Source organism: Oncorhynchus masou, chromosome 9 (genome assembly GCF_036934945.1).
Source record: "Oncorhynchus masou masou isolate Uvic2021 chromosome 9, UVic_Omas_1.1, whole genome shotgun sequence".
NCBI classification, from domain to species: Eukaryota; Metazoa; Chordata; class Actinopteri; order Salmoniformes; family Salmonidae; genus Oncorhynchus; species Oncorhynchus masou.
Window position 1 is genome coordinate 66342088 of NC_088220.1, and position 13167 is coordinate 66355254.

Below are 13167 nucleotides of genomic sequence, written 5' to 3' on the forward strand. Positions count from 1 at the left end.
GGAATAGACATTGGCTGAAATGCAGTTAACCAAATCAGCATCCAGGATTAGGCCTACCCGTAGTATAAATTAATATAATACTCAGTATTAATGTTCACTACTTACTTGTCAAAATAATCAGTAAGCCATTGTGCTTCTACATCCGCATTGCTTGCTTGTGGGGGTTTTAGGTAGAGTATCTGTATAAGCACTTCGTGCAAGTGTTGAAATTTGATTGATTGAACTTGAATGCATCAATGTTAAATAATTCAAAAGATGGACACTGAACCCAGACAGCTACACTTGCAGAGTTTGTGGTCCTAATAGACTAATTAGTAAATGGTAAGGCTACCTGTTTGGGCCTCCTCCGGTGATGTGGGAGGGGTAAGGGTGACAGAGGACATGGCAGGGTCTCTGTGGGCCCCCAGGCCCTCACACAGGACAGGTGAGGGGTTGGCTGATCCCTGTGGGGCCAGTGCCGGGAGGTCTGACTGGGGCACCAGTACTAGACAAGCAGGGTACACCATCCTAACTCCAGCTGGAACAGATCAGCACAACACATTTAGTCTGTGAGTCTCCATCAGAAAAACACACACAACTGCAATACCACATACTAACCATTAGAATAACATCCACACTGGACAACACACAACTGTAGCAACAACCCCCATCTTACCAACAAGGACCTCCACGGCTGCTAGTGAGTCGTCCTCCCAGTCTGCATCCTCCATCTTGTCCTCGGGGCGGTCCTTGGAGCTGGGGCTGATGGGATAGAACTGCCTCCACTCCTCAATAAGTTTCTGGGTGGGGTGGTCAGACATCTTGAAGGACTGACCCGTGACCGTCCCGTTCAGACCATATGGACTCAAGATGACTGTGGAAGGGAGAGAGGGGACAGGAAGAGTGAGGTCAGCACAGGTCAGAATAGAGTCTTGACTAGAGGTAAATTAATTATGGCAGCAGAGAGCAAGACTATGCTTTAATTATAAACACTACTGCATTGCCTTTGATATAAAAAAGAAAAACCCATGGACATTCTAGTATTGAACCAATGGCAGGTAGATTAATGGTTGTCTCAATAGGATATGGCTGGGTGACCAGGCCATGCCTGGTTAGACCCACCTTGCAGGGGGCTGGCATTTTGTTGTGCCAGGCTCAGATGTTCTTCACCTAGCCTCTGGACAGGCTGGTGTTGGGCAATCTCCACGCTGGTGCACACGTTACTGTCCCCGTGCAGGAAAAAAGTGAACGCACACGACAAGTGCTCACTGCAGAGGGGATGGAAAAACAGTTATTCTCAGATCAATCTGGAAATACACTGCTCAAATAAATAAAGGGAACACTAAAATAACACATCCTATATCTGAATGAATTAAATATTCCTATTAAATGCTTTTTTCTTTACATAGTTGAATGTGCTGACTACAAAAATCACACAAAAATGATCAATGGAAATCAAATCAACCCATGGAGGTCTGGATTTGGAGTCACACTCAAAATTAAAGTGGAAAACCACACTACAGGCTGATCCAACTTTGATGTAATGTCCTTAAAACAAGTCAAAATGAAGCTCAGTAGTGTGTGTGGCCTCCACGTGCCTGTATGACCTCCCTACAACGCCTGGGCATGCTCCTGATGATGTGGCCGATGGTCTCCTGAGGCATCTCCTCCCAGACCTGGACTAAAGCATCCGCCAACTCCTGGACAGTCTGTGGTGCAACGTGGCGTTGTTGGATGGAGTGAGACATGATGCCCCAGATGTGCTCAATTGGATTCAGGTCTGGGGAACAGGGGGAACAGGAGGGCCAGTCCATAGCATCTTGCAGGAACTGCTGACACTCCAGCCACATGAGGTCTAGCATTGTCTTGCATTAGGAGGAACCCAGGGCCAACCGCACCAGCATATGGTCTCACAAGGGGTCTGAGAATCTCATCTCAGTACCTAATGGCAGTTAGGCTACCTCTGGTGAGCACATGGAGGGTTGTGCTGCCCCCAAAGAAATGCCACCCCACACCATGACTGACCTACCGCCAAACCGGTCATGCTGGAGGATGTTGCAGGCAGCAGAATGATCTCCACGGCATCTCCAGACTCTGTCAAGTCTGTCACGTGCTTAGTGTGAACCTGCTTTCATCTGTGAAGAGCACAGGGCGCCAGTGGCAAATTTGCCAATCTTGGTGTTCTCTGGCAAATGCCAAAACTTCCTGCACGGTGTTGGGCTGTAAGCACAACCCCTACCTGTGGACATCGGGCCCTCATACCACCCTCATGGAGTCGGTTTCTGACCGTTTGAGCAGACACATGCACATTCGTGGCCTGCTGGAGGTCATTTTGCAGGTCTCTGGCAGTGCTCCTCCTGCTCCTCCTTGCACAAAGGCGGAGATAGCGGTCCTGCTGCTGGGTTGTTGCCCTCCTACGGCCTCCTCCACATCTCCTGATGTACTGGCCTGTCTCCTGGTAGCGCCTCCATGCTCTGGACACTACGCTGACAGACACAGCAAACCTTCTTGCCACAGCTCACATTGATGTGCCATCCTGTATGAGCTGCACTATACCTGAGCCACTTGTGTGGGTTGTAGACTCCGCATCATGCTACCACTAGAGTGAAAGCGCCGCCAGCATTCAAAAGTGACCAAAACATCAGCCAGGAAGCATAGGAACTGAGAAGTGGTCTGTGGTCAACACCTGCAGAACCACTCCTTTATTGGGGGTGTCTTGCTAATTGCCTATAATTTCCACCTGTCCAAAAGCATGTGGAATTTATTGTCAATCAGTGTACCTTCCTAAGTGGACAGTTTGATTTCACAGAAGTGTGATTGACTTGGAGTTACATTGTGTTGTTTAAGTGTTCCCTTAATTTTTTTGAGCCGTGTATAATGGTCGGTACGATATTCCTTAGAGAAGCAATCAGAGTGAAACATCAAAAGATTCTTATGAGATACAGAAAACAGAAAGTTATATTATTTATTGTCAATTGGATTAACTGGTACCAGGAAAAATGACAGGTTTCATAAATGCAAAAGAATGCGCAATTAAACGGAGTTGAACAGGGAGGTGACAGGATACTACAGCCAGATGAAAACTACAGTCCTTCTCCCTGAGGCTCACCCATGTTATACGTGCACTGAACAGCTAACATTAAACGTAGTGATTAAAAACCCAAACCCATTTGTTTTTCCTCGATGGAAAAGGAGCTTAGGTGGTGGGTATGGCATACTTAGGGGGTATGGCAAATGGATGTGGTCGGCGCTGAAATTCTCTACACAATTTTCTGCAATTCTACCATTTTCTCCATGGAGCAATGATCATTTTTTGAAGTTTAAAAGCTCATTTCGTGCTATACTATATATTCTGTAATGGAGCGAAGAGAAAATGTTATAGGTTTAAAGCTAATTTACTGCAGTTAAATGCATTTTGCTATGGCTAATGCGGTGTTCTTATGCTCAAAACAAAATCAATACTGTTAAATTCATTGTTTTTGGAATGATCAATTCTCCCTGATTGACAAGCTTTTATTTTGGTGATTGTAGTATTCAAAGCTTATTATAAAAAAATGTATACAGCGCTTTGTAAAGTATTCCGACCCTTGAAGGTCCCCAAGAACACAGTGGCATCCATTCTTAAAAGGAAGATATTTAGAACCACCAAGACTCTTCGAAGAGCTGGCCGGGCAGCCAAACTGAGCAATCGGGGAGAAGGGCGTTGGTCGGGGAGGTAACCAACAATCGATGTTCACTCTGACAGAGCTCCAGAGTCCCTCTGTGGAGATGTGAGAAACTTCCAGAAAGACAATCATCTCTGTAGCACTCCACCGATCCGGCCTTTATGGTAGAGTGGTCAGGCGGAAGCCACTCCTCAGAAAAATGCACATGACAGCCAACTTGGAGTTTGCCACATGGCACCTAAAGACTCTCAGACCATGAGAAACAAGATTATCTTGTCTGATGAAACCAAGATTGAACTCTTTGGCCTGAATGCCAAGCTTCAAGTCTGGAGGAAACCTGGCACCATCCCTATGGTGAAGCATGGCGGCAGCATCATGTTTTTCAGAGGCAGGGACTGGGATACTACTCAGGATCAAGTGAAAGATGAACGGATCCAAGTTCAGAGAGAACCTCAATGTAAACCTGCTCCAGAGCGCTCAGGACCTCAGACTGGGGTGAAGGTTCACCTTCCAACAGGACAACAACCCTGAGCACATAGCCAAGACAACGCAGGAGTGGTTTCGGGACAAGTCTCTGAATGTCCTTGAGTGGCCCTGCCAGAGCCCGGACTTGAACCCGATCGAACATCTCTGGAGAGACCTGAAAATAGCTGTGCAGCGACGCTCCCCATCCAACCTGACAGAGCTTGAGAGGATCTGCAGAGAAGAATGGGAGAAACTCCCCAAATACAGGTGTGCCAAGCTTATAGTGTCATACCCAAGAAGATTCTAGGCTGTGATCGCTGCCAACGGTGCTTCAACAAAGTACTGAGTAAAGGGTCTGAATACAGGTTTTTAATTTGTCATTATGGGGTAGTGTGTAGATTGAAGAGGAATTGCTTTTATTTAATCAATTTTAGAATAAGGCTGTACCCAAACAAAATGTGGAACAAGTCAAGGGGTCTGAATACTTTCCCAAGGAACTGTAGGTATATTATCTTTTCTGCATACCTTCTCTCTGGTTTTAGTCACTTTAGTATACACAACGTGGTTTTCATCTCAAAATGTAATTAATCTACTTTGGATTTATGCAGCCGTCAAGGATTACAACAGCAGAAACCTTTTCAGTCAAGTCATTAAACAAACCTTGATTTGCTATAAGGTTGAATCAAAGATGGGAATGTTGGCACGAGAAGGCATCGGACAGGGTTACCATTTTCAAACAAATCTTTACAATCAAAACTTTTACAGTCTGTGTCACATAGATAGCAGCTACATTACTTTGCTGAAAGGATAATAGTCTCAACATACCAGAAATACACCAGTCACATATAAATTGAAGACTATATGACAGGCTATTGGTCTGTTCCTAGAGCAACAGGACCATGTCTGCACCACAGAAAAAGCTGATTGTCCATGAATGGGTCAGAGGATGGGTGTGAGGGTTGAGAGAAAAGGAGAGCAGGGAAGGGAGTGAGGACCGGAGTGGCAACAACATTCCTCACATATTTGTTTTGCACTTCTATGTCATTAAAATATACCTCCAGGTGCCAATGCCTGCATACTGTGAGGAAAGTTATCAGTGAGGCCTGAGCCCTGGCCTTCAACCAGCATGAACAAGACAGAAGATTATTTTAGTTTCAGTTAAAATTGCTCCTCCAAAACACCAACATTCCTTAAATAGGCCTAGGTAAAAATAGACTATTATGAAATTGAAATGTTAAACAACAAGGCTTTATTTCCTCACGAGTGCTGCACAGCCAAGCGGCTAAACATACCAAAACAGTTCCTGTTGACATGGTTGGTGTAAAACCACAGTGCAGACTCAGCATGTTCCAAAGACAGCCCTGTTTACCAGACAGAGAGTACAGGCGACAGTGAGACCGCTGGATCTCACTCACACCCCCACCCACTCTCATTTTCACCAAGTCCAAGCAGGCACTGCTCTGCTTCAACAGCCACTTGTAGATGTCTTCATCCAGAACATTGGAGGCCAAGGGGCCAATTCTCAAACACTTCACACCCGTAAACACATCGTGACACCTTAACCCCCCAGTGAACATGCATTGCAATCACCTCAATTCTATCTCACTCTACCGTGTGTATGAGGTGGGGGCTTTGAAATTAACAGAGCAAAACAGAAATGCTTAAAACAGCAGAACTGCTTGAATTACTAGGGCAGGCAAAACAGACAGGGCTCAAATTAGCTCCCCAGGACACTCCAGGATTCCCCCAGGCCCCATTCAAGTGCAGGGGGAAGCCAAAACTGTGATGTCATTCCCCTTAAAGAACCATTCGGGCACACGTTGTCCTCCAGGCAAGACGAAGTCTATGCCCCTTCATCTGTGATTGGTCAAGAGTAGCGATTCTTCAATAAATTATGTTGCCATTCAAGGAGAGACTACTCATTTTTATGCACATTTTTACATTGACAAATACTGCACCAAAAATCTTTGATGTAAAACTGGGCGACTAAAATTATCTCTGCAAAAACATCAAAATTAATGACGGATTTATTGAGTTCTTGGATTAATTCTGACAATTTTGAGGAGGTGTATACTGGCTACGTCGTCTCAAAATGGACAAACAGTACGTACTATTGGCGTTTTTTTCCCCTAGATTTTGAAGAGAAGATATTTTAAGGGAGCATGCGAGCACACTTGTTCGGTTGGCCTAGCCGAACTGAAGCATGCTCACGCATAACAGGGCAAGAATTAATACAGTATGCATGTCTACTCTCAGCAGCAGAACAAAAACAATATGCTGTTTGTTCAGCCTGAGACAGGCATAGACTCCCTAATCTTTCCAAATTAACTTAATGGCAGTGTTGTAGTTTTTTTGGAAATCAATCAAATAATCTGTGCAGGCTGACTCACGTGAACAAGTATACATTCACCTGTACTGACAATTACTCTACGGACAACAGGAACAGGAAACTCTAGACATCCAAGTAATCCAGCCGGGCTATTAACAGAAAAGAATACTGAAGCGGACATGAACTATACACATGCTACCTTTGAAGAGCCAAGTGTCCTAGGTGGATTTCAATGAATCCATCTATACAATTAACCTCAGGGTTTCTTTCAAGAATAAACCATAAGGGACAAAAGTGTCAGATAGAAATGTAGACACTTTGTCATTTACTACCTATGGCCTGTGTTAGAAAGCATACGCCCGAACATCAAGTAAGAGGAAAACTATCACACTAAGAAACGGCTGAATTTCACAATAGACACCAATGCATGTCATAAACAACTTTGATTGGCATCCACTCAATTTACTGTAAGCCTACATTTGTATCCAACCAATTTACTTTTCTTGACAGACAATTTAATCCAGTGCAATGCATTTCTAAAATCAATAAGTACACTGATCAGGATGACTCGTTGACCTGCTGTATACACTTACTAGAAACAGTCAACAGAGCACTCTGCAATACTGATGAAGATATCAATGCACTGGTTACAGAAGGGGATAATTATGGGGACTCTTACCTCTTATTGACAGGCTTCTCATCCTTCTCGTAGGGCTTGACAAACCACTTGCCAATACGGACAAAGCTGCGGTTCATGAGGCAACGCTCCAACAGGTTATGGACAGCTTTGAACAGGAGTGTACGGCACTCATAGGACAAGCCACTCTCCCACTCGCCGTCCTCCTCACCTGAGCCAGGAAGAGAGAAAAGACAGTTAGATACCCGCTGAATGCTCCATCAACATCACAACTGTAAACAAGAACTCAAGAATTGGTGGTGTTACTTTTTGCCATGGGTTCAAACACTTCAGAAAAAAGATAGGATGGGAATTTTTGACCATCTGCCAATGTTTACAATAAAACGTAACACATTATGCAACCATGTAAATAATATGTTAAAGGGAAACTCCACTCAAAAACAGAAGGCAAGCGGTCTCGCCTTCAAGATATTTGACATTCAAGAACCAAAGTGTTACCACCCACATCATCATGAAGATAATTTTGTTGTTGTTTTGCTTTGTCAGTGGCAAGGCCTTTAAGATCTAGCCACCAGGCAGCCCCTTAGCTCCCTACAGGGTAAAGATAACTACTTTAACAGGAGCTGCGACCCCAATGAAAAAGCTGATGGGAGATAGAATTAAGCGTTCATATGACTGGTATCGTGATGTGCAAACCCATTCCCAACAACAGGCAGAACTCAAAACTGTAGTTCCAACATGTAAACTACTTGCATCTTTTGGTAATGAAAGACGCTTTCAGTCATTGAAGTGTGTCAGGCTGTGGACTACTGCGGGTCCTCAACTGAGCAGTGTCTCTCCCCATTTGCATGACACTTGCAGCCCCTCTCCCAAGTATCAACTGAGAGTTCATCCTAACTCCAATGCTATGTGAGCAACAAGCAACCCTTCCTGTGGGAGAGGCTAGCCCTTACTTGACAGCTCGTGGTGGATGAGCTCGGCGAAGCTGGGGTCATCCCCCCACCAGAAAAGCCAGAGCTCGCGGCGACCAGGGGTGTGGTGCCTTCGCCACACGCTTAGCACATCGGCCGCCAGGCACCGGCTGAAGCTGCACAGGATGGGGTCCTCCTCCGTCACAGGGAACAGGATGGGCGAGGAAGTGGGCCCCTGCCACACAAAACGCCGCCATTTTATCCCAGTCAGGTCAGCCTGGGGGACAGGGTGAGAAAGAAAGAGCTGAGACAGAGGCCCAATCCCAAATAAACACTACACCCTGTGCACTTGTAGAGATTTGAGAAGATTTGACAGGTGCAAAGAATATGGTACTAGCTCCACCTTGCCATCTGATAGGCTAGGTGGAAGTTTCACCATATTGCTTATACCAACCAAATCCTTTCAGATCTCCAAAAGTGCATAGGGTCCATTTGGGATTAGCCCAGAGAGGGGCTGCAAGCCCGCTGAATGCAAAGCAGTGCAGTAGTAGCCTGACAACTTTAACAACTGAACTATCCAATCAGTGTGAAGCACCTCCAAATACACAATGTGAAGGAATGCACCTGTTCCTTCTGTGCAACCCAACCTTCCAACTCATTAGTCTTCAGAGTTCAAAGGGTGGGAAATCCCTTTCTATCAAAGTATTTAGTGCCAATAGATATTTCCTAGAATTCCTTTGAATGCTATGCAACACATTTGCCAGAGAAATAATATAGTACCAATTCAAAATATGACAAGATATTTATTTTATCCTAGTTTCAATAAAATATACAGTTTCAGAATCCCTAAAAATATGTTGTTGTTTTTGTCACACTGCTTTGCTTTATCTTGGCCAGGCCCCAGTTGTAAATGAGAACTTGTTCTCAACTGGCTCAAAATAACTAGTAGCCTATAGTTGATATTATGTACACTTATCTGGGTACCCTGCTTAAAGTTCTATCCATAAGGGAGTAGTACCACATAATACTACAATGAGGACGTGTAAAACTCGTAAAACAAAGTAGAATCGTGAGTTGCAGTTGACAGCATTGGCAATAGGAATGCTCACTGAAGAAAACAATACTGTAGACATAATCATAGGCTGACTCATGATATTGTTGGCCTAAAAAGTTAGCCATAACTAGCTAGCTACCTAGCCAAGCATCAAGTTGTAAACAAACAAGGAACACTATGACTAGTTGCTAACTAGTTGGATAAATCCAATTGCAGTCAAATACATAGCGAATGGTGCTGATGTGACGAATAATAAACAAATCTCACAATGACAGACATCACAAAACAAACTGAACCTAGCAAGCCAGTTAGCCAACATTAGCTAGCTAGTGAGCGACATGATTATAGGTAACTAAGTATTTTTGTTGTTTTTTAATCTGGGAACTTCAGTTGCTATAAACTAACATATCAACCAATATTAATGTTAGCTAGCTAACGTTAGCGCACTTGCAAAATTGCATTAGCCAGCAATCTAGAACAGGCCTTGACGCCTCCAGAGTCAGCTGTAGTCAAGCGGTTTAGCTTGCTGACTGGCTAGCCAAAATGGCTTTCTGGCCTCAGTTTGAGCTAGCTAACGTTAGCATGCTAACAGCGAGTTTAATCACTTACCAGGCAAAATAGGTTGGAGTGGCAGTCCTCCAAACTGGCCCCGTTTGGTACAAAACATGAACTCATCCTCACAGAGTGGTTGAACAATCCATCGTCTCAGTTACAAAGAGCAGCAATATTCAGCTAAGTTTTAAGCTATTTAATCTGGATAGAGTATTTAGTCAAATACCTCATAAAACTAAGATGCTAACTGGCTAGTTATTTATACAACCGGTTGATGATGGCTAGCCACTACGCTAGCTAAACAATATCGCTGTCTTGATAGCCAGCTAACACAACTAGTTAGCTTTCTACGCTAACAAATTCATCAACCCCACTTCGAGTCCGTTTTCTTACTTTACTACACAATGCGTTTAATAAAATATATACACGAACCATACCACAGCCTCACCATAAAGTGATCTACTAGTAATCTTAAACAATTTCAGAGCAAAGAAACTCTCCCCTCCTTCCGAGTTTCGCTAGCTAACATAGCCAACTCAGACTAAATAAAACAGTTAGCTAACACCACCCTTCTATTCCACATAGTCGCCGGAATCCGATAAAACTATAAAAACTTTCACTCAAATACTGAAATCATGATGTAAATGTCCAGTAAGGTTAAGCATTTGCGTTCACTGATTCTCGGGTCCGGCAGGTTTCCATTTGAATTCATGGATTGAATTCTTTAATGGCGGCCAGGAGGACAACTCTGCCTCCCAACTCCCATTGGCCAATGTGTGGTAACGGGGAAAAAAAAGAAGAGAGGGGGGGGTGTCAAACTATAACTGATGGCTCGTCGCTGAGTTTACTGATCAAACCAGTGAGATATTTGTATCAGGCAAATCTCAGCCTATAATGATCAGCACGCTTTCAGGCTCCAGTTAGCTATAATCGAAAACAACTGCATTGTATTATTAGCTGTCATTATAGCAAGCCTTTTGGAGTTTTCCCTGGCAATTAAAAAAAATATATATAAAAAAATATATATATATATATATTAGATGAAACATTTCTAGGTATACCCTTGTACTGAATACCTAGAAGGGATAGATATATAGATACAATATAAATCTGTTTTTATAAATAACACCTACTACTATCAATAACATACAGTGGCTATTTCTATATCAATTTTGTGTGCATCCTAGATATGGTTGCTGCTGCCAACTAGAATATATGGGAAATATATGGAAAGGTGAGATAAGGAATACCTTGGAGAATCGATGAGAATGCTGACCTTGAGTTTGTCTGTCCAACAGGGAAACTCAAATGCTCTGTGCTTAATAGAAATAGTAAAAACATAACCTCTCATCCTGGCCCAAGCCAGTCCTGAGGCTGCACCTGAACATCGTAGGTAACCCTCCTCAAGACACATAGGTCTTAAGTCATTTATCAGATGCTCTTATCCAGTGGTGTAAAGTACTTAAGTCAAAATACTTTAAAGTGCTACTTAAGTAGTTTTTTGGGGTATCTGTACTTTACGATTTATATTTTGACAACTTTTACTTCACTACATTCCTACAGAAAATATTGTACTTTTTACTCCGTACTTTTTCCCTGACAAACCAAAGTACTCGTTACATTTTGAATGCTTAGCAGGACAGGGCGATTGTGAAATTGACATACTTATCAAGAGAACACGTGGTCATCGCTACTGCCTATGGTCTGGTGGACTCACGAAACACAAATGCATCTTTTGTAAATAATGTCTGAGTGTTGGAGTGTGACCCTGTCTATCCTTAACATTTCTAGGTATACCTGCTTTGCTTAATTTAAGGAATTTAAAATTATTTATACTTTTAACACAAGTATATTTGAGCAATTACATTTACTTTTGATATCTAATTATATGTGAGCAATTACATTAACTTTTGATACTTAAGTATATTTAAAACCAAATAAGTACTATTTTAAAGTACTATTTTACTGGGTGACTTTCACTTTTACTTGAGTAACTTTCTGTTAGGGTATCTATACTTTTACTCAAGTATGACAATTGGGTACTTTTTCCACTACTGCTCTTATCCAGAGCGACTTACCGCTGCAATTAGGGTTGCTCAAGGGCACAGACAATAGTTTTTCACCTAGTCGGCATGGGAATTCAAATACCAACCAGAACATCAATACATCCACTTTTCATCAAATAAAATCTTCAATACGTTTGAAAAAGCAAAAGATCAAATTGATTAATTTCACAAAATATAATATGGTTCATTATGAGTCTCAAATAAAAAGTGTCTGTATCACTGTTTTTATCTGGCAAAATCCAAACAAGTGCACCTAGTCATGCAGTACCTCTTATCACCATGTGGCAGTAGCAACAGTAAGATACATGTATTTTTACAGAAATTGGCAGCAGCCACCCCTCCTGGCTCTCAGACTGGCTACTGCTGGTTTAGAGGGGATAGTAGCATAGAAGACATCCTCTTCCACAGTGAAGATGACGTCAAATAATTCATACATGAGGTTGTTGACACTGGCAAATATTATTCAAGGAGAGCTGGTACAACAGGCTGGAATGCTGAGTTACTTGAACTGGCCATATTTACTTTATGCCAAGGTTGACAACGCAGCACAATATAATCTAGGCAGTATACAAACCAGATGAGGTTTAACACTTTTTAAAGTCTACACTACCGGTCAAAAGTTTTAGAACACCTACTCATTCAAGTAAAAAAAAAGGCTATACTGAAGATAGCCCTATTTGGTAAAATACCAAGTCCATATTATGGCAAGAACAGCACAAATAAGCAAAGAGAAATGACAGTCCGTCATCATTACTTTGAGACATGGTCAGTCACTATGGAACATTTCAAGAACTGAAAGTTTCTTCAAGAGCAGTCTCAAAAACCATAAAGCGCTATGATGAAACTGACTCTCATGTGGACCGCCACAGGAAAGGAAGACAGAGTTACCTCTGCTCCAGAGGATAAGTTCATTAGTGTTACCAGCCTCAGAAATGGCAGCCTAAATAAATGCTTCACAGAGTTCAAGTAACAGATGTTTCAACATCAACTGTTCAGAGGAAACTGTGAATCAGGCCTTCATGGTCAAATTGCTGCAAAGAAACCACTACTAAAGGACACCAATAATAAGAGACTTACTTTGGCCAAGAAACACAAGCAATGGACATTAAACTGGTGGAAATTTGTCCTTTGGTCTGGAGTCCAAACTTGAGATTTTTGGTTCCAACCACAGTGTCTTTGTGAGACAGGTGTGGGTGAACACATGACCTCTGCATGTGTATTTCCCACCGTAAAGCATGGAGGAGGTGGTGTTATAGTGTGGGGGTGCTTTGTTGGTGACACTGTCAAAGATTTATTTAGAATTCAAGGCTCTGGTAGCCACACTTAACCAGCATGGCTAACAGAGCATTCGGCAGAAATTTCACCATCCCATCTGGTTTGGGCTTAGTGTTTTTCAACAGGACAATGACCCAACACACCTCCAGGCTGTGTAAGGGCTATTTTACCAAGGAGAGTGATGGGAGTGCTTGCTCAGATGATGTGGCCTCCACAATCACCCGACCTCAACCA

At 42.8% G+C, this 13167-nt stretch overlaps 1 protein-coding gene across 2 annotated transcripts in view; it reads right to left on the reverse strand.

The window, feature by feature from the left end:
• LOC135546502 (mediator of RNA polymerase II transcription subunit 13-like) overlaps window positions 1–10346 on the reverse strand; it is a 32415-nt gene extending 22069 nt beyond the window's left edge. For both annotated transcript variants that reach the window (XM_064974987.1, XM_064974986.1), the window contains exons 1-6: window positions 9650–10346; window positions 8029–8263; window positions 7118–7286; window positions 1102–1247; window positions 656–853; window positions 332–517 (exon numbers count right to left, since the gene is read on the reverse strand). In XM_064974987.1, coding sequence (XP_064831059.1) covers window positions 332–517; window positions 656–853; window positions 1102–1247; window positions 7118–7286; window positions 8029–8263; window positions 9650–9715 — 1000 coding nt within the window. In that variant the 5' untranslated portion in view covers window positions 9716–10346. The remainder of the gene's footprint in view (window positions 1–331; window positions 518–655; window positions 854–1101; window positions 1248–7117; window positions 7287–8028; window positions 8264–9649) is intronic.
• Window positions 10347–13167: the final 2821 nt, after the last annotated feature.